This window comes from Taeniopygia guttata, chromosome 23 (assembly GCF_048771995.1).
Source record: "Taeniopygia guttata chromosome 23, bTaeGut7.mat, whole genome shotgun sequence".
Classification (NCBI taxonomy): Eukaryota; Metazoa; Chordata; class Aves; order Passeriformes; family Estrildidae; genus Taeniopygia; species Taeniopygia guttata.
The window spans coordinates 2,801,179-2,821,222 of NC_133048.1; the positions used below are offsets into that span (position 1 = coordinate 2,801,179).

The 20,044-nt window shown below is 55.2% G+C and overlaps 2 protein-coding genes across 4 annotated transcripts; one reads left to right on the top strand and one right to left on the bottom strand.

Annotated features, from left to right (window-relative positions):
• Positions 1–1,103: 1,103 nt before the first annotated feature.
• On the top strand, positions 1,104–14,850 carry LOC115498264 (bone morphogenetic protein 8B-like). Of its 3 annotated transcripts, XM_032752564.3 has the most exons (8): positions 1,104–1,572; positions 8,097–8,289; positions 9,754–9,902; positions 10,457–10,651; positions 11,189–11,268; positions 11,612–11,722; positions 13,410–13,566; positions 14,312–14,850. In XM_032752564.3, the coding sequence occupies exons 1-7, from the start codon at positions 1,158–1,160 to the stop codon at positions 13,557–13,559; spliced, it is 1,293 nt and encodes a 430-aa protein (XP_032608455.2). In that variant the 5' UTR covers positions 1,104–1,157; the 3' UTR covers positions 13,560–13,566; positions 14,312–14,850. The 3 variants fall into 3 exon arrangements, with proteins under 3 accessions (XP_032608455.2, XP_072773931.1, XP_072773932.1); XM_072917830.1 differs by having other exon boundaries at positions 13,410–14,850; XM_072917831.1 differs by lacking the exon at positions 10,457–10,651 and having other exon boundaries at positions 13,410–14,850.
• A 1,393-nt stretch (positions 14,851–16,243) lies between these two features.
• Positions 16,244–19,662, bottom strand: PPIE (peptidylprolyl isomerase E). Its single transcript, XM_030290403.4, has 10 exons — positions 19,507–19,662; positions 19,332–19,430; positions 19,155–19,198; positions 18,612–18,638; positions 18,360–18,441; positions 18,148–18,248; positions 17,918–18,041; positions 17,320–17,505; positions 16,661–16,803; positions 16,244–16,581 (listed from the first exon to the last, which is right to left on the bottom strand). Exons 1-10 carry the CDS (start codon positions 19,535–19,537, stop codon positions 16,513–16,515), a joined length of 906 nt encoding a protein of 301 aa, XP_030146263.2. The 5' UTR covers positions 19,538–19,662; the 3' UTR covers positions 16,244–16,512.
• Between the last annotated feature and the right edge of the window lie 382 nt (positions 19,663–20,044).

Genomic DNA, 20,044 nt, shown 5'->3' on the forward strand with positions numbered 1-20,044 from the left:
TTAGCTTTGTAAGGATGAGCTGGAGCTGGTTATCCCGTGTGGGAAGGCAGTGGCTGGGGAAGTCAGGGGGTGTTTGCACCCGGGTTTTCTTGTGGGATGGAGCAGGGAGCCAGCCAGCCCCAAAATTAAACGGTCCAGGTGGGTGGGTGAGGCTGGTGAGGTGCTCAGTGGGGTGGGGAAGGGGGTGCCTGTGAGGGGAAGGGATGCAAGGGGGTGTCCAAGAATTTGAGTGGCCTTGGGAGTGGATGCCCAAGTGGGTGAGTGTCCCCAGGTGTGAGTGTTCATGGATTTGGGTATCCTGGGTTTGGTTTCCCACAAGGGGGAGTGTCCCCAGCTGTGGATGTTCAGGGATTTGGGTGCCAGCGAGGGTGGGTGTCCCTGGTTTGGCTGCCTACACGGGGGAGCCTCCTTAGAAGTGTGTGCCCATGGGGTGAATGGGTTTGTGCACCCACCAGCAGGAGCATCCCTAGGGATGGGTGCCCATGGCTTTGGCTGTGAGTGAGGCTGGCAACCCACGGCTTTGGGGGCCCACGAGGATAAACACCCCTAGGGATGGATTCCCGTGAATTTGGGTGCCCACGAGGATTAACATCCCTAGGGATGGGTTCCCATCAATTTGGGTGCCCACGAGGATAAAGATCCCTAGGGATGGATTCCCGTGAATTTGGGTGCCCACGAGGATTAACATCCCTAGGGATAGGTTCCCATCAATTTGGGTGCTCGTGACGATAAGCAGCCCTAGAGATGGGTTCCAATCAATTTGGGTGCCCACGAAGATTAACATCCCTAGGGATGGATTCCCGTGAATTTGGGTGCCCATGAGGATTAACATCCCTAGGGATGGATTCCCATCAATTTGGGTGCCCACGAGGATAAGCATCCCTAGGGATGGGTTCCCATGAATTTGGGTCCTCATGACAATAAACATCCCCAGAGATGGGTTCCCACCAATTTGTGTCCCCACGGCTTTGGGTGCCGGCCGCTTCTCCTGCCCAGCGCTGCTCCCCGTGCCCCGGAGCAGCCGGGCGGGGAGGGCCGGGGCGGTGCCGCTGGAGGGACCGTCCCTTTCCCTCGCCCCGCCGGGGCGGTCCGGGGCCGTGCCGGTGCCCGGGGCCGCACGGCACCGCACCGGGCGGGCGGGGGGTCCCGGCGGTGCCATGGGGCCGGGGCGCTGGGCGGGCGGGGGGCGGCGTGGGGCCGTGGCGTTGCTGTGGGTGGCGGCCGTGCTGTGCCAGCTGGGCAGCGGCAGCGTCCTCCGCCGCCGGCTCCACGCCGCCGGGGTCCCGCAGCGGCGGCTGAGCGGCGGCGAGCGGCGGGACGTGCAGCGGGAGATCCTGGCCGTGCTGGGGCTGCCCGGCCGGCCCCGGCCCCGCGCCCCCGCCCGCGCCCCCGCCGCCGCCGCGCCGCTCTTCATGCTCGATCTGTACCACGCCGTGGCCGGCGAGGAGGATGAGGAGGAGGGTGAGGAAGCGGCGGTGTCGCGCCCGGTGCTCACCGGGCTCAGCACTCAGAGCCCCCCGCCCGGTAGCGTCGTGAGCCGCGCGGACACCGTGGTCAGCCTCGTCAACATGGGTGAGAACCGCTGCGGGGCACCGGGAGGGCGGGGGGAGCACCGAGAGTATCGGGGTAGACCGGGGGGCACCGGGATGTGCGGGACATCGGGGGCACCGGGACGTGCGGGGCACCGTGGGTACCGGGATATGCGGGGCATCGGGGGGACCGGAGCGCACCGGGAGTACCGGGACGTGCGGGACATCGGGGGTACCGGGATGTGCGGGGCATCGAGGGGACCGGAGCGCACCGGGAGTACCGGGACGTGCGGGACATCGGGGGTACCGGAGCGCACCGGGAGTACCGGGACGTGCGGGACATCGGGGGTACCGGGATGTGCGGGGCATCGAGGGGACCGGAGCACACCGGGGGCACCGGGATGTGCGGGGCATCGGGGGTACCGGAGCGCCTCGGGGGTACCGGGATGTGCGGGACATCGGGGGTACCGGAGCGCACCGGGGGTACCGGGATGTGCGGGACATCGGGGGTACCGGAGCGCACCAGGGATACGGGGATGTGCGGGGCGTCGGGGGGACCGGAGCGCACCGGGGAGCACCGGGACGTGCGGGACATCGGGGGTACCGGGATGTGCGGGACATCGGGGGTACCGGAGCGCACCGGGGAGCACCGGCACGTGCGGGGCATCGGGGGTACCGGAGCGCACCGGGTAGCACCGGGACGTGCGGGACATCGGGGGGACCGGAGCGCACCGGAGGTACCGGGATGTGCGGGGCATGGGGGGTACCGGGATGTGCGGGGCATCGAGGAGACCGGAGCGCATCGGGGGTACCGGGATATACGGGCACGATCCCGGCGGCTTTGGCAGGACCGGGGCACCGGGACGATCGGAGCGCACCGGCGCTCACCGAGGCTACCGGGAGGGGATACCGGGATGTGCAGGCTGGATCCAGGTGGTTTAGGCAGCACCGGGGCGGGGGGACCGGGACGCACGGAGGGACCGGGGGGACGAAAGCAGACGGGAGTGGACGGGCAGGACCGGCGGGGCGGGCACGGGGCTGTGCTGACCCCAGCCCCAATTCCCGGTCCGTGACTGTGGCACCGGCAGCTCCGGGCATGCCTCGGGACGGTTTCTCAGTCCTTGCTCAAATAAGGAGCTCTTTTGCCCAAAGTTAAGCTCAGGAACGGGGAGAGCGGCCGTGAGGGACACGGTGACCGTGAGGGACACGGCGGCCGTGAGGGCACGAGTGTCGGCTGAAAGTGGCCGGGATGAATCCCAATTCCGCTTAAAAAGGGGAAATGGAGAAGGGGAATACCCCGCAGCAAGGGGCAGCTGAGGGAGGCTCTCCCCGTTTCGGTGGGCAGCGAACGGGGCTCAGGACAGGCGGGACAGCGGCTCTGGGTGACCCTCGATGGGACACTGAATCCCGGCTCCAAATAAAACCCTCGAGGCTGCTAATTATTGCTGGAATCCCGTCCAGCTGCTTAGCAGGCTCCAGCTCCAGCATCCCGCGGATTTCCAGGCAGCAGCGGGGCTGTTCCCAGCATCAGCGGGGCCACCAACACTCGGGGTGAGATGAGCTCAGGCACTGGGGCGGCCTGAACCCAGTGGGATTCACAGATTGGGAACTCGGATATGGAGTTTTTCCCTGCCCCTGCTCTTTGCTTTAAGGGGTGTTTGGGTGTCCCGAGCACAAAATCCACCACAACCTCGGAGGATGGGGAGAATCCCTCCTTGGAGATTGGAGGCAGGGAGGGGGGATCTGCACTCTTATGAGGAAGAGGGGGTGTAAAGGTGTCTCCCACTCATTCCTACACCCCCTGTGCCATGTGTGGGTGTCAGGAGTCTCCCTGGGACAGACCCAGGTGCTTGGGGTGCCCACAGTGCGGGCACCCAGCTCCTCTCCAGAGTCCTGAGGGAGCTGCTGGAGCTCAGAAACCTGGGAAAGCTGAGAGTGATGGAGCCAAAAACTGAAACACCGAATCCCCTCATCACCTGGGCCAACACCCAAGCGCCCAAACGGGCTGTAAAATGGTCGGGTTTGATGGCAACCAGAGTGGGATGCTCAGGGGAGCCTTTGGGAGGTGTCACTGCTGGCACAGGGGTGCAGGCACGGGGGCACTGCTGCCCTGCCCAGCGCTCCTGGAGTAGGCAGGAGAGTCGGGGAGCACAGCTCCAGCCTTCAATTTGAATGGCTTTGATTTCTGCAGCTTCGTCAGCCCCTTCATGTTAATTAAACAAGGAGTATTTTTTTGTGGGAGAAGGCCAGCTCTTATTTGCATACATAATTAGCTGCACAATTATCCTGATGGGACATGCAAATGGGGTAAAGCCTGTGCCCCATTGGGCACTTGGACCTCTCGGGCGAGGGGGAGTGACAAACCTCCCTGGAGCACAAACACGGCCCATTTTGGGGGGCATGGACACCCCCAGCTGCCTTGGGGGATGGTGGATCCGGTATCCCACCCCTCCTGCTCCTCCCGAAACGAGGATGAAGCCTGGCCTGTGCTGTTCCTGTGCCCTCGCTGCAGATTTTGGGTTTTGAAGGCCGGGGTGAGGATGGGCTTTGGGATTTCTCCTCAGCTGTGGGTCATGGATACGGGCAGGGTGTAATTGTGGGGTGCAGAGATGTGTAGTGGGAAGGGGGTGAGGACTCACAGCATTCCCGAGCCCCCCAGGGCACCACAGCACACACATCCCCCCTTTCCCTCCCGGCATCCACGGCTCCTGGTTATTGGCAGGTGTCCCTGCCCATGGCAAGGGGTTGGAATTAGGTGATCTCTAAGGTTCTTTCCGACCCAAAGCAGTCTGTGATTCCCTGTTGCTGGACTCCCCTGTGGCTGTTTCAGATGGGAAATCCAGGGAGCACTGGAGAGGAACACAGGACACCTTGGCAAAAACAGCCACAGCACCCTGGGCACTTCAGGGAACCCGAAATGTGGGGTGGGAGCTCAGGGCAGCCTCTTTAATTGAATTTTAGGAGTTGGGAAGTGCTGCTCCACTCCAAACTGCAAGTTCATCACCCACTGCCCTCACCCCCACACAATTACCACTGAAATCATGATTTTCCCACCCCTGGCTTCATTTTGCAGCCATTTGAGCTTCCTCTCCTGGGCATCCACCCCAGGGCAGGCTGTGCCAAGGTGTCACTGCTCTCTATGGACCCTCCGTGTGTGTTTTCATGGGAAAAGCTTCCCAAATAAATCCTGGGATCCACCTGTGGCATGGTGCTCCCAGCTGGGTGTGCAGGGCAGGGGCCAAGGCCAAGGCTGGGGGTGTCCAGAGCTGAGCCCTGTGTCCTGCAGCTCCCAGTGCTCATCCCAGGAGGATGGAGGAAGCACTCATGAGGCAAACTGGGAGTCTGGATGTGTTGGGATAACGCCTAAATCCCTCCCCACTTCAGAAATCCTCCAGAGCTTATTTTTTCCTGCTTGCTAGCGAAGGACAGCATCTTCCCTGCATCTCCTTTAAACCTATTTTAGGATCCAGAGCACTTGATGTGGTTGAATATCCTGGCATTTCCTTTTAATTTGGTGTCTGAAATGATCGTGGGGACCCATTGGGAGCAGCCAGGACCGGTAATTACGACTGATGCACAGTTTAGAGAAGCCCAGAAAGTGCAGAATGAAAAACGTGCAGCTAAGAATAACCTGGGGAGCAGGAGGAAGGGATCTGGGAATGCTCAGGGACTGGGAGACACCAGGAGGCTCAGTGGAGATGGAGCTGGGCATCCCCTGCCAGGGGAACAGCCCCAAGGCTGTTTGTGTCAGTTTATAATCATTTTATATCATTTTTTGGGGGTGATGGGAGCACAGGGGGACACTCAGCTTCGGGGGAAGATGCAGCAGCTCCTGGGGATGATGCCAAAGGAGGGGGAAAGGAGAGCAAAGCGCTTGGGTTGGGCTTTTTTAGTGCTTCTCCTCTGCAATCCGGATAATCCACCCACAGATAATTGAGGGTTGCTGGTGTGGCTGAGTCAACCCGAATCAGGGGCAGGTTCCCAGAGCAGCCAGGGGGGCACCTCCGGTGTGGCAGAAACATTCTCCTTTCTTTCATAGAGCAGCCCAGAGGAAAAAAAGAGAAAATATTTTCTATTTCTCCTCCTTGTTTTTCACCTGTGAAATGTATTTTTAAAAATTGTTTACCTGAAGTGATTGCTTGATTAGGTTCTGGTGAGGATTGTTTGAGCCTGATGGGAAATCCAATTCACCTGTGGCCGGGCTCTCCACAGAGGGTCAAGAGTTGTGAGTTACTTAAATAGAGGGGTTTAAAAAATACTTGGGCATTTTAGTATCTCTTTTAAGTAGTATATTAACGTATTGTAGTATAGCTATAATAAAGAAATCATCCAACCTTCTAAACTAAAAGCAGACATCACCATTTCTTCCCACCAAGTTCGCCTAAATTTACAATACTGGGCACACCCCCAGCAGCATCTGAGCACCCACGGCTCCTTTGGGTGCTCGGGGGGGACTGCAGGGCTCTCATGTCACAACCCTTTTTATTTCAGCAGCAAACACGGTGCTGTTGAGCCCTCCCCAAGCTCCTGTTGGTGCACCAGTCGTGGCACAGAAGGGGGAAGCTTCTCCCTGGGTCCTCCCCTTCCCAAAGGGTTTGCCTTTTTTCCTCCCCGAAAAGCAGAGAATTCAGGGATTCCTCCTAGAATTTCATCCCAAAGACAGACAGATTGCTGTCAGATCCAGCTTATTTAGTTCATCAGCTAATTGCAGCCCTTTTTGCATTTCTCCTGCTGCCAAGGTGTCCCTGGGCTCTCCTCCCACCAAATCTCCTCCTCTGCCTTCACCCCTGGACGCCTCCATCACCTCCACAGCAACAGGAGGTTTTAGTTTAAAAAATTAACAGAGGCTTTCACTCTTCTTTAGGGACAAAAATCACCTTTTTGGCTTTTTTTATCTGGCATGGGGTCTCTGTCAGACCCCCTTGGCTCTGACAAAAAATCCCTCTGGGTGAGGGTCCAGCTACAGCCAAAGGTTTTGGAGCAAAGGGGTCACCCAAGTGACCCAAAACACCCAAGGGGACACCACTCTGTACCCGAGTGTCCCTTGGACTGACTGTGGGACACCCACTGGTGGCTTATCAGTGCTAAAAAACCAGGGGTGACTCCTCTGCTCGTGTTTTGGGGGGAATCACAAGATTTCTGTGAGCGCCACGAGGCCTCGGCGGCTTTGGCAGCGCCGATAATCCAGGAGAATAAAACCACCCCACCATGGGACGGTGGAAAAAATGGAAAAAAGGGAAGAGCCTGAGGGGCTGCAGAGGGTTTGGGGGGCTCTCCCCCACGAGGGGGGCAGGGGTTGGGTCAGGTCCCCACAGCATCCTCGTGTCCAGCTGGCAGCCGCAGGAGCAGGAAGCGCTCTCCGCATCCGCCCTGCTCGCCTGGCCCCGAGCTCTTTTTATAACCCAGCTTGTGGTGAGGCCAGGAGCTGGAGGGAATGTGGGATTTGAAAAACAAAACAAAACCAAAAAAAAAAAAAAAGGGGGGCAAAAAAAAAAAAAAAGAGGAAAAAATAGGAAGAAGAAGGAAAAGAACTTGTGGGTAAAATCTCGGTGTTGGGTTTGGAGGGATGTGCTGCTCCCTCTGTGTAAATGGGAATGGCAAGCTTATGGTGGGTTAAATTTGGAATATTTCCCACCTGGAACTGGTTAAAAAATGTATTTAAAATGTTTATTTTTTATGTAGTTAATTATTTGTTTTAGCTTTAAAAGTAAGCGCCAGGTTACGTTGCCTTTGCGCCTGAAGCGGGAGAAGCTTTAGTCACATTGAATCATATTTAATCATAAACTTTAATTAGACTGGGAAGATTGGGATATTTTTAAAGAACAATTTGAAGCAAATAATTGCACATTAACAAAACTGTGGGGGCTGCATTACCATAGAGAAAGAAAGGTTTATTCTTTATGGATGAACAAAATAAAATCAGATTTTTCCTGTCCCAGTGTGATGGAGAAATAAGGTGTTTTCAGGGAAAAGGGAGGGTTTTTTTTACAGACCAGTGATCTGATAATACCCCCTCCAACTCCCCAAAAACACACAGGCTGGAAAGCTTTACTTGTGGATAAATTTTTTGCTTGTGGATAAATCTTTACTTGTGGACCTGTAACATCCAGTGGTGGCCCTGATGAGCCCTGGGCTTGTCTGCTGCAAGAAAAGTTTGGAAAACCCCAATTCCTGCTCCACGTGGTCCTGCTGACCCCCAAAACCTCAGAATTTTGAATGTGTTTTTCACCTTTTGATGAAGCACAGAAGGCTGCAGCCTTTAAAGCCTGTCACATTCTCTGTGCTCCTCCCACAGCCAGCGTTTGCGCTTTTAATTTTAATTTATTTTAATTTTAATTAATAATAAAGGAAGAGGGTTGGGAGGGGAAGCTGGTGGGTTTACAGCAAAATAAATTGCAGAAACAGGGGAGGCTGATCCGGATTCAAACCTTCAGGAGATGGGAACTTCCAACCAAGGGTGAGCGGCTCAGAACCAGCGAGTTGATCACCCAAAATTTGGTGGGGCTCAGTGGGGAGGTTCCAAGCTTGGCTCAGCCATCCCTGATCCCTTTTTTTTTTTCTCCTCAGTGGAGCAGGACCGGGACCTGTTCTCCCCCAAGCCCTACTGGAAGGAGTTCAGGTTCGACCTGACCCAGGTGCCGGTGGGAGAAGCCGTGACGGCCGCCGAGTTCCGCATTTACAAATCCAGGGGTGTCCCCAGGCACGCCAACAGCAGCCTCCACGTCAGCATCTACGAGGTGGCTGCCCAGCATTCCAACAGGTGAGGGGCTGGGAATGAGGAGGAGGGGGATGGAGGTCGGGGGAGTGGGTACGGCACGGAGAAAATGGGGTGGGGTGGCGGGGATGGGGTGGGGATGGAGGTGGTGGGGGTGGGAATGAAGGGAATGGGGATAGGAGTGAAGGTGATGGGATTGGGGGTGAGAATGTGGGGATGGGGATGATGGGAGTGGGAATGGAAACGTGAATGGGTAAGGGAATGGAGAGGATGGGAATGGGAACAAGATTAATGGGGATAGGGGTTGAAAATGGGAATGGGAACAAGGTTATTTTGGATAGGGGTTGAAAATGGGAATGGGAACAAGGTTAAAGGGGACAGGGATTGAAAATGGGAATGGGAACAAGGTTAATGGGGATAGGGGTTGATAATGGGAATGGGAATAAGGTTAATGGGGATAGGGATTGATAATGGGAATGGGAACAAAGTTACTTGGGATAGGGGTTGAAAATGGGAATGGGAACAAGGTTAATGGGGATAGGGGTTGATAATGGGAATGGGAACAGGGTTAATGGGGATAGGGATTGAAAATGGGAATGGGAACAAGGTTAAAGGGGACAGGGATTGATAATGGGAATGGGAGCAAGGTTAAAGGGGATAGGGATTGGTAATGGGAATGGGAACAAGGTTACTGGGGATAGGGGTTGAAAATGGGAATGGGAGCAAGGTTAATGGGGACAGGGATTGATAATGGGAATGGGAACAAAGTTAATGGGGATAGATTGAAAATGGGAATAGGAGCAAGGTTACTGGGGATAGGGATTGAAAATGGGAATGGGAACAAGGTTAATGGGGATAGGGATTGAAAATGGGAATGGGAACAAGGTTAATGGGGATAGGGGTTGAAAATGGGAATGGGAACAAGGTTAACAGGGATAGGGATTGAAAATGGGAATGGGAACAAGGTTAATGGGGATAGGGATTGAAAATGGGAATGGGAACAAGGTTAATGGGGATAGGGGTTGATAATGGGAATGGGAACAAGGTTACTGGGGATAGGGGTTGATAATGGGAATGGGAATGAAGGTAATGGGAATGGAGATGATGGGAATGGGTGTGGGTACAGGAATGAAGATGGGCATGGGAATAGAACTGAAGAAGAGGAGAATGGGGGTGGGAATGGGGTGATGGGGATGGGAATTGGGATGAAGACGGAGACAGGTGCGGGGACCAGCCCCAGGCTTTCCCTTCCCACCCCACCTGAGGCGGCACCGCCGTGTCCGGCTGCTCCCACACCTTCCCACGGGCAGTGCCACGCCCTGGCATTTCCACCTGGGCAGGGAGGGAGCTTTTCCCAGGACACCCCCGTGGTGTCCAGCACAGCCAGTGGCACCGAGAGCCGGGATCTGCCTGGACACAGCTCCGAGGAGTCATTTCCATTAATTCCCCGTGCTGCTGGAGCCCCTCGGGTGCTGTTACTCACCTGCTGCTTTTCCCCTGTTCCTGCAGGGAGTCTGACCTGTTCCTGCTGGATGTGCAGGACCTGCGTGCTGGGACAGAGGGCTGGCTGGTGTTTGATGTCACAGCTGCCAGCAACCACTGGTCAGTGGATCAGAAATACAACCTGGGGCTGCGGCTCTACGTGGAGACAGATGATGGTGAGCCTGCCCGACCTGCCCGCAGCGTTTGGGGACAAATTCCCAGGAATTGGAGTCCTCTCGGTGCTGTGGATGTGGTGGGGGGTTGATCTCAGCGCAATTTTAAATTTCCAGCTGTGATGGGTGCCAGCAGTCTGGGTTTGCAGGTTCTGATGGCCTGGACTGTAATTAACCTCATTAACAGTTAATGAACTCCTTACCTGGAGGGATCCTCTGTGTGTGTGGCAGAGGATTCACCCTCTTTTCTCCACGGGATTAAATCTGCTCCAGCAGTGCCTTTTCCAGGTGAGAAGGTGCAAAAAGAGCAGCTCCTCTTCCATGGGAGGAGGAATCACAGTCAGGAAAGTCTTCCTTGGGCTGAAGGAGAAAATCCATTTTAACCCTTGAACAGCCCCGTGTGACCATTTCGTGCTGGAGCAGGACCCTCAGGGGGCTCCAACCCCTTGGGATGCCAAAACCACATATCCTGCTGCAAATTTCCTGCCTTTCTAATCTCTGCTTTAACCAAACGACTTCAGTTTGGGGACAAATCACCCCTGGTCCTGTCCCTGCAGGGCACAGCGTCGATCCGGGCTCGGCCGGGCTCCTGGGGCGCCGGGGCCCCCGCTCCAAGCAGCCCTTCATGGTGACATTTTTCCGGGCCAGCCCCAGCCCCTCCCGTGTCACACGAGCAGCCAAACCCCCGAGGAGGCGACAGCCCAAGAAATCCAATGACCTCCCCCACCCCAACAAGCTCCCGGGAATTTTTGGTAAGGTGTTTTCTGGAGGAGGTGGGGGGGGGGATCTCCCTACGGAAAACACGAGGCTCTGCTCGTCAGCACCTTGAAATCCCAATTTTTTTGGCCCAAGGGAAACTGAGCGAAAAGTTCTGAGGTTTTAGGATTGGAGGTTTTTGAAGTTTGGGAGGTGCAGAGAGAGTTTGGGTTGGATGCCCTCAAGGAAATGGTGTTTTATGAGCGTGTCAGGATTACCGAATATTGGAATTTTTGCCTCATTGCCCTTGGCTTTGGAGACCTGGGAAGGTGTCACAGCTCCAGAAAGCTCAGGAAGAAGGGGAACGGGAAGGCCTGAGTTTGGGAAACCCTCAAAACGAGCAAAGCTGGGGTTTGGCCCTTTCAAGGCTGAGCTCTTTCATCCCAATATTGGAATATCAATTTATAGGCCAGTCTGGAGCTGCTTTTCCCTTTGTGCAGCAACAAAGGCTCCTCTCCTTTGGCTCTCAGGGGCTGGATCCCACCTCTGAGGGGGAATTCCAGGGCTGAAATCCCTGTTCCCTTTTCCCACAGATGATGTCCACGCCACAGATGGGCGGCAGGTCTGCCGGCGCCACGAGCTCTACGTCAGCTTCCAGGACCTCGGCTGGCTGGTACTTGTCTGCTGGGAGAAGTAAATGACCAAAAAAAAAAAAGAAAAAAACCCCTCATCATTCCATGCCCCCACCCTGGGCTCCCTCCCAGGCTGGATTCTCCTGCCCATGAAACCATCCCGGGAGCTGGGAAGGCAAACATGAACTGCCACAACCCCAAACCCCACTGGTGACCCCCAACAACTCATGGCTGATCCAAAAAACCAAAATAAACCCTTGCTGCTGGCACAGCCCCGCGGGGAGGAGGCGGCTGAGCTGTTTGTGCAGGTGGGGAATGGATGAGTGGGGCGCAGGAGGGTGAAGCCCTCCATGTAATCCCATTTTTTTTTTTTTTTTTTTGCAGGATTGGGTGATTGCTCCACAGGGATACTCAGCCTACTACTGCGAGGGGGAGTGTGCATTCCCACTGGACTCCTGCATGAACGCCACCAACCACGCCATCCTGCAGTCCCTGGTCAGTGCAGGGCAGCCCTGGGGGGACATCCAGGGTCCTGGGGAGCAGGCAGAGCCCGGCAGGTGCTGAGGAGGAGATGGATTTTGGGATGAGCACGGTTGGGTTTGAGGGTGTTCGGGTGGGAGGGTGCAGCTGGGCTCCTGATTGAAATAAAGAATTAAATTGGTGGGTGAACGCACATCTGGGTGGGTGCTTACACACATGGATGGCTGCTCACACATCTGGGTGGGTGCTCACACATCTGGGTGGGTTCATGCCCATCTGGGTGGCTGCTCACACATCTGGGTGGCTGCTCACAGCCCAGGCTCACAGGAGGTTCCAATATGGAATTTCAAGGCATTCATGGAGAGACCCAGAGCGAGGGCACAAATCTCTGTCCCCCACCCTCAATCACAATCCCTCAGTTACAGATTTTGTCATCCCACAGCTCCCTCACCTCTTGATTTTTCTGACTGACACGATCCCGCTCCAGTTTCACAGCAGCTGAGGCAAAACTGATGATTTCTGACAAGTTAATGCTCCCTCTGCCCTGGCAGCGAGCTGGGGAGCAGGGACAAGCCCAGAGCACACCAAAGCCCCCCAAAAAAGGCTCTGTGTCATCCCTGCATCCTCCTCTCCAGCTGCTTCCGAGGGTTTATCCACAGCCCCGGCACCCAAACGTTGGGCTCAGCATATTCCGAGCAAGAAAGCTTTAATGCCGTGGGTTTGTTCTTTTCCCAAACCCACCCCACATCCCAGCCAGCGCTTTAATTTCTGGAATTTCCTGCCCTGTGAGTGTTTTGGTTTCCCAATGGCAGAGCCACCCCGGCTCCGGTGCTCGCGGTTAATTACAGGGAGCGCGGCCCAGCCTTTGAAGGTGTCGCCTGGCTGGGTTTAATTTTGACACGAACAAAACTTCCAGGAACCATCCAGGGGCTGGGAACCACCCTGGCAGGGCAGGGAGAGGCTCTTTCCCCCCACTACGCCCACCCATCGCCCCCAAACCCAGCGCTGTTCCCAAAACCGTCGGGGCAGGATGTGAATCACCTGGATCCGGCCCTTCTGGGAAGAGCCTGGGCAAAGTTGGCTGAGGAGCTGTGCCAACCCCAGGCTGAGCTGCAAATAGCAGGGTTGGACAGCAAAAACACCGGACTTCCGAGCTGGGAGAGCTCGGCTGCCCCTGCCATAAATTAATCTCACATGTCGGGGCAGCCAGCGAGGGCTGCGCGCATCCTGCCAGCCTCCCTCCTGCAGGAAAACACCAGGAAAACACCGGGATAACGCCTGTCCCCAGCAGGGAAAAACCATCCCAGAGTGCAGCCCTGGTCACAGAGCTGTTGTGGACTTCAGGTTTTAAGTTTGGGGTGGAGAATCTCTGTCGGAACAACACCCAGCACCCCCCGCCCACACGGGAGCCTGACCCGTGCTGCGCTGATTTATGGGGTTTATTTCAGTCATTTGTCTGTTTTTGTGAGAAAAAGGGCCCTGAAATCCTAAATTAATGAAGGGGCTGCCTGGCCCACGCAGTGCCATGAGCGCTGATCCAATGTAAACCGCAGCAGGGACTGCCTGGAGTTTAGAATAAATATTTTTGCAAAAAGATGGAAATAATCCCCCCATTCACCCAGGGTTTTTTGGTCGCTTTGACGCTTTTTCTGTTGCCTGGAGCCACGTTTGCTGGCGCTGACGGGCTCCATCCATCCCCCAGGTCCACCTGATGAAGCCTGAGGCCGTGCCCAAGGCGTGCTGTGCCCCCACCAAGCTCAGTGCCACCTCTGTCCTCTACTACGACAGCAACAACAACGTCATCCTCAAAAAGCATCGGAACATGGTGGTGAAATCCTGCGGCTGCCACTGATGGACAGGTCTCATTCCCACTCCTGAGTGTCCCATTCCCACCCCTGAGTGTCCCATTCCCACCCCTGAGTGTCCCATTCCCACCTCTGAGTGTCCCATTCCCACCTCTGAGTGTCCTGAGTGTCCCATTCCCACTCCTGAGTGTCCCATTTCTGTCCCTGGATGTCCCATTCCCACCCCTGGATGTCCCATTCCTGTCCCTGAGTGTCCCATTCCCACCCCTGAGTGTCCCATTCCCACCCCTGGATGTCCCATCCCCACCCCTGAGTGTCCCATTCCAACTCCTGGATGTCCCATCCCCACCCCTGAGTGTCCCATTCCCACTCCTGGATGTCCCATTCCCACTCCTGGATGTCCCATCCCCACCCCTGGATGTCCCATTCCCGCCCCTGAGTGTCCCATTCCCACCCCTGGATGTCCCATCCCCACCCCTGAGTGTCCCATTCCCACTCCTGGATGTCCCATTCCCACCCCTGAGTGTCCCATTCCCACCCCTGGATGTCCCATCCCCACTCCTGAGTGTCCCATTCCCACTCCTGGATGTCCCATTCCCACCTCTGAGTGTCCCATTCCCACTCCTGGATGTCCCATTCCTGTCCCTGAGTGTCCCATTCCCACTCCTGAGTGTCCCATCCCCACTCCTGAGTGTCCCATTCCCACCCCTGGATGTCCCATTCCCGTCCCTGAGTGTCCCATTCCCACCCCTGGATGTCCCATTCCTGTCCCATTCCTGTCCCCTCCCACTCCCACCAGAGCAATGTGACCCTGGGTTTCTGCTGCATGCGTGGAAGAGGAGCTTTGTGGGCTGCATCAGAGCAAAATTCATTAATAATAATAATAATAATAAAAAAAACCAAAATTAAACCCCTCCCACCCCTTTCTAGAAGTGGATGTAAATAATATAAAACTTTTTTTCTTATCCTGCTTGATGAGACACATAGATATATACAAACATATATATATATAGGAAAGAGAGGATTTTTGGCTGATTCTGTTTTGTCTGTGACTGATGTGTTTTCCCTGTGGTGGAGGCAGTTTAGGGGGGCAGGCAGCATCCAGGCTGCTTTGGGACTGAGCTGTTTCTAGCTGTGTATTTCTCCACTAACCCACCTCTATCCAAGTGCTTTTAATTCCCTTAATGAAAATATCATCAGCCAATTAAGTAGCTGGCTGACTAACCCCCTCCTGTTTACCCAAAGTTCACCAAACTCAGCCAGTTGGGAAAAAAAAATAAAATATCCATATTGAGCTACAGCACTGTTATAAAATAAACGCAAAGTTTGGAAAGTAAACACAGAGTTTCTCTTGCTCTTTGTTTTTTAATGTCACAGCACAACAGGGCTCTGTTCAGAGGGCCTTTTGCACTGAAAAAATACTCAGAACTGGCTAAAATTGTACCTATTTGCTTGAAAATGAGCCCTGATGTGAGTTTTAGGTCAGGCTGTGCCCATCCCGTGGGCTCCCAGCGGGGTTGTGACCGCACCAGCCCCAAGCAGCTTCCCCAGGTTATTTGCACAATTAAATTATTTATTTGCTCTGATTATAAAAGGAAAAGGCCTGTCCTGGTTCTCAGCTCGGATACCTGGGGAGCTTTACATCAATAAACAAGAAAAGAAGCTGGCACAGTCAGGGAAAAATCCCAATAAAACCCCACCAAAATAAGGAAGGTTTGCTCCCTGTCAGTGCCAGGCTTCCCAAGGGAATGTCTGGCTTGTCTGGGTGTTTAATTCCACACGAAATCCAGCTCAGGATGCAGTCCTGGCTCTGTGGGATGTGGTGCCTCCTGCAGAGGGAACACCCAGGCCTTGCCCTGACCCTGGGCTCCCCTCTCAGGTCTTGCTGAAGATGCCTGCAAGGGTTGACTTTAAAATGTGGGATTTAAACAAAAAGAAGGGAGCAAGGAAGGGGAAAGCTGGGCTGGTTTGTCTGTCAGGAATCACATCCGTGCATCTCACCTTGTCTCAGTTTTGGGACAATGCACAACCCCCAAGCACCCCAGGAAACCAAAAAGAAGCAACCCTGATGGAAAAACACCATGACTTGTGAGGGGCTGGGCTGGGCAAACCCAAAGTCCACAATGGCACTTCCAAACATCCCCAAAATCCAACTATCAGATCTTCCTCTCTGCCTCATCCCTCCTGCCAACACCTGCACAAGCTCAGAACCAAACATCCCTTCCATAATTTCACTGGAAACCCAAAATCCATCATGTCCCGGTGAGCTTTAAGTGCAAAGCCAGGGCTGCCCACCACTATAAATCCATGTGGTTTATCCCACTCTGCAACCTGGAGGCTGGAAATCCCTTCCATCCTCATCACTCTGGGATTTTTTCTGGTTCATCACCTAAAGAGCTCCCTCACTTCCTGGTGCTCCTTGTCCCGTTGGGGTGGGGATGGAGCTGGACCAGCCTTCCCAGCAGGAGAGACACCAGCCAGGACCTGCCTCCCTCTGCTGCTGGAAAAGGACACTACAAAGGCAAAAACACCTGCAGGAGATGCTGCTGTGCAACAAACATGAGAGGTTCAGCTCTGCTCTCTCTCCCTGGCACAGGTACCTTCCCCTGGAGCCAGGATTTAGGCATGGCATTCATGAAGATGAGGGCAAATACAAAAAAAATTTAAAAAAAAAGCATCTTTGCTCAAAGACCAGCCTCCCACAGAGGGAAATCAGCAGCCAGGCCCTCAGTATTTTCAAAACTAGGTTTTATTTTTACCAAACGTAAATTTTTTTACAGAACACAGCAGCAGGACCAGCCCAGCCCAGCTGGGACAGCGCAGGCTGGGAAGGATTTATCCCGGGAAGGAAAAGTCCTGCCCACAGGAAGCTTTGTAGGGGAATTCCTATGAAAGCTGCAGGATGGGCAGTGCTGGGGAGTCCCCTGGGTGTCCCATCCCTGCTGGTTCCCTGTCCCTCCAGGCCAGGCTCCCTCCATCCAGCCCCTGCAAGCACCGAGCTCACGCGCACTCCCCGCAGTCCGAGATGATCACCTTCTGCTTTGGCTTCCCATCTTTGGTGCCCTGAGCCTTGGAGGAGAGAGCAGCAGGAATTCCAGGTGTGACACCTGGAAGGAAGCGGGCTCTGCCCCCAGCTGCCCTCACCTACCTCGATCTCCCTGACCACGTCCATGCCCTCTGTCACCTCCCCGAACACCACGTGCTTCCCGTCCAGCCAGTCTGTTTTGTCACAGGTGATGAAGAACTGGGAGCCGTTGGTGTTTGGGCCCGAGTTTGCCATGGACACCATCCCTGGGATCAGAGAGTGCAGAGCTATGGCTGAGCTCAGGAGCTCCTACCCCAGCCCAGCCCCGTCCCCACATCCCTGCTGGATTCAGGGGAGCTGCTGGATAGCAAAACCCACAGAAACCACCAGAAATCAATTATGCTGAGAAACACTTGCAAGTGTGAAAGATGCTCAGCTAATTTTAGCTGCACAAACAGCAAAGCTGTTTGTATGGAGATAAACCTGCTTTTGCTCGCTCCTGCCACGCTGTGACAATCCTCGTTTAAAATCAAGCAGGAAAAGCAGCTTTGAAATTGTTTTTCCTTTATGTAATACTGCAAATAAAGTGATGGAGAGGGAACCATGCATTTGGTGAGACAGAAGGGTCTGAATGTGGCAGAAAAATCTGGCCAATGTAGATGATAATAATTATAATTATAATTCAGGGCTGTTGCTATCAACATGGCCAAAACAACCCAAATGGAGTTCCTAGATAATGCTGAGCTATTTTCTCTCCAGTGCCTGCCTGGAGATGGCCTTACCTGGCCCTGTGTGCTTGAGGATGAAGTTTTCATCATCAAACTTCTTCCCGTAGATGGATTTGCCGCCGGTGCCGTTGTGGTTGGTGAAGTCTCCGGCCTGGCACATGAACTGGGGGATGACGCGGTGGAAGCTGCTGCCTTTGAAGCCAAATCCTTTCTCGTGGGTGCAGAGGCAGCGGAAATTCTCTGTGTGGGGAGCAAAGGGGAAGGAGGTGAGAGCTGTGTCCCCCTGGGGGTCACCAGGTGTTGAGGATTTTTTGCAGGACAATGGACGCATTCAGCAGATGCACAATCCAGCCTTCTGGTATCAAAGTAATCACTGCAAGGAGTGGGGTCAGTGAATCCCTGAAGACAGGAAAAGAAAAGTCAGAGAATCAGCAAAAGTTGTCAGCAAGGTTTAAGAAAGTAAAAAAGAGAACTGAGGGTGGGTCAGACAACCAAAGGAAGACGCGTGAAGAATCGGGTGATCTTCATGTATTAGCCAGAGGAGCATGAACAGCAGAACTTATTATAAATATAGGCTTCTCTACAATAAAAGTGGCTTGACTTGATCATATTGATCATGGTGTGATGCCCCATTTCTGAGCCTTCTCCTCACCTGCAGTCATGGGCACCACGTCGGAGCGCAGGAGGATCCGCAGCCGCCCCGCGGGCTTGTTCCCGATCTTGATGTCCATGTAAACCTGGGGGTTAACCCGGGATTTCTTGGCAGGAGGCTCCTCCTGGGCAGGAAAAGAAAGAAAAGCAAGTTGAGGTGACGTTTCTCTGCTTTGCACTCTCATCCTTTGGGATAAGGGGGATACAGATGGCTCCGGTTGTTTTTCCTACCTCCTGTGCCTCTGCTTTGGGGGCCTCTGCTCCTCCCTCCTCCTTGTTCTCCTCCAAAGTCTTCCCTGAGAACTTCTTCAGCCACTCATCATCTGACCAGACTGTGGCCACAAAAGGAAAGGTCAGAGCACAGGAACTGACCCAAAGGGCCACAGCTCAGCTTATGCACAGAGCTCCGAGCACACCCAGGGATGCTCTGCTCCCCAGCTCACCAGGCCTGGATGATCCTTCTTTAATCCTCATGGGTTTGGCCAGGTTCACTCGGATTGTCCTGCCAAAGAGCTCAGACTCGTTCTACAGAGAGGAGAAAAGCAGAGCCAAGCCCACCAAAAGGTATAAACCCACCGTGCCCCCCAAAACCCTGCAGGGCTCAGAGGATAGAGCTTCTGCTCTCTCTGTACCCAGGGCAGCAAAGCCACACATCCCCAAGGAACAGGGAGCAGCACTGGGAGCAGGGTCCATACCATGTTGTCAATAGCTGCTGCTGCATCCTGCCAAAAGAAAAAAAATCAAAATCATTATTAACATTTATTCTCAAGGTCCAGCATAGCCACATCCAGCATCTCATTATAAAGACAACTGCCAGGTTTTATTAAGCCTCATCTATGCCAGGAATGTATGAACTGATGGGTTTTGTAACAGCCATATCCAAACCCCATCCATGTGGGGTTTCCAAACCCCATGTGGGTCTCATCTTCCCACTAACCCCTCATATTTAAGATGTTTTATTGCTGCCATGAGCTTCTGGGAGAGAAGGGATTTGTGTACAAAGCCCAGGACAGATGATCAGAGGACAAATATATGACAGCCCATGAAACCAAGGAACCCAGTGGCAGGGGAGCAGTTTGGGTTGGAAACAGGAAAAGTGGGAACTTCACCCCAAAAGGAAATGGGAATAGTGGGGACTTGGAAGAGCAGAACAATGTGCGATTTCACAGATTGCTCCAGCAGGAAGAGGGGTGCAAAAACCCCTCAAAAAACGACTCAAGCACTTGCTGGTTCCTCACCTCTGCCAGCTCAAACTCCACGAAGGCGAACCCGCGGTGCTTTTCTGGAGGGAAGGAAGGGAGGGGTCAGGGCCAGCACGGACACATCGGTACCACGGCGGGGGTCCGCATAATTTATCGGTAACACCGCGAACGCTGCCCGCACCCCGGGGATGCTCCACCCGGCCCGGCACGCACCGGTCTCGTAGTCCAGCGGGATCTGGATGTCGGTGATGTCTCCGAAGGGGATGAAGGCGGCGTGCAGCACCTTCTCGTCCACCTCCTCGGCCAGCCCGCCTGCGGGGCGGCCAGCGGTCACCGGGCACCGCCGGCGGCCCCGGCCCCGCGGGGCTCCCCCAGCCCGGCCACTCACCCACGTACAGCACCCGCTTGGTGGCCGCCATCGTGCCCCGGTGGCCCGGAACGGCTCGGAGCGGCTCGGCCCGCCCCGGAACGGAACGGCGGCAGCGCTCCGCCCTCCGCTGGCACGGAGCGCGGATGGGCACGGCTCGGCACGGAGCGGATCGGCACGGTTCGGCACGGCACGGAGCGCGGCTCGGCACGGAGCGGAGCGAGGCTCGGCACGGAGCGGATCGGCGCGGTTCGGCACGGACCGGAGCGCAGCTCGGCACGGCTCGGCACGGAGCGGATCGGCGCGGTTCGGCACGGACCGGAGCGCAGCTCGGCACGGCTCGGCACGGAGCGGATCGCCGCGGTTCGGCACGGCACGGAGCGCGGCTCGGCACGGCTCGGCACGGCTCAGCACGGAGCGGAGCGCGGCTCGGCACGGCTCGGCACGGCTCAGCACGGAGCGGAGCGCGGCTCGGCTGCGTTTATAGGGGAAAGCTGTTAACAGCCATCCGCCTCCAGATACTGCCCCATTCATGATTTTAAATACTTATTATTTAATA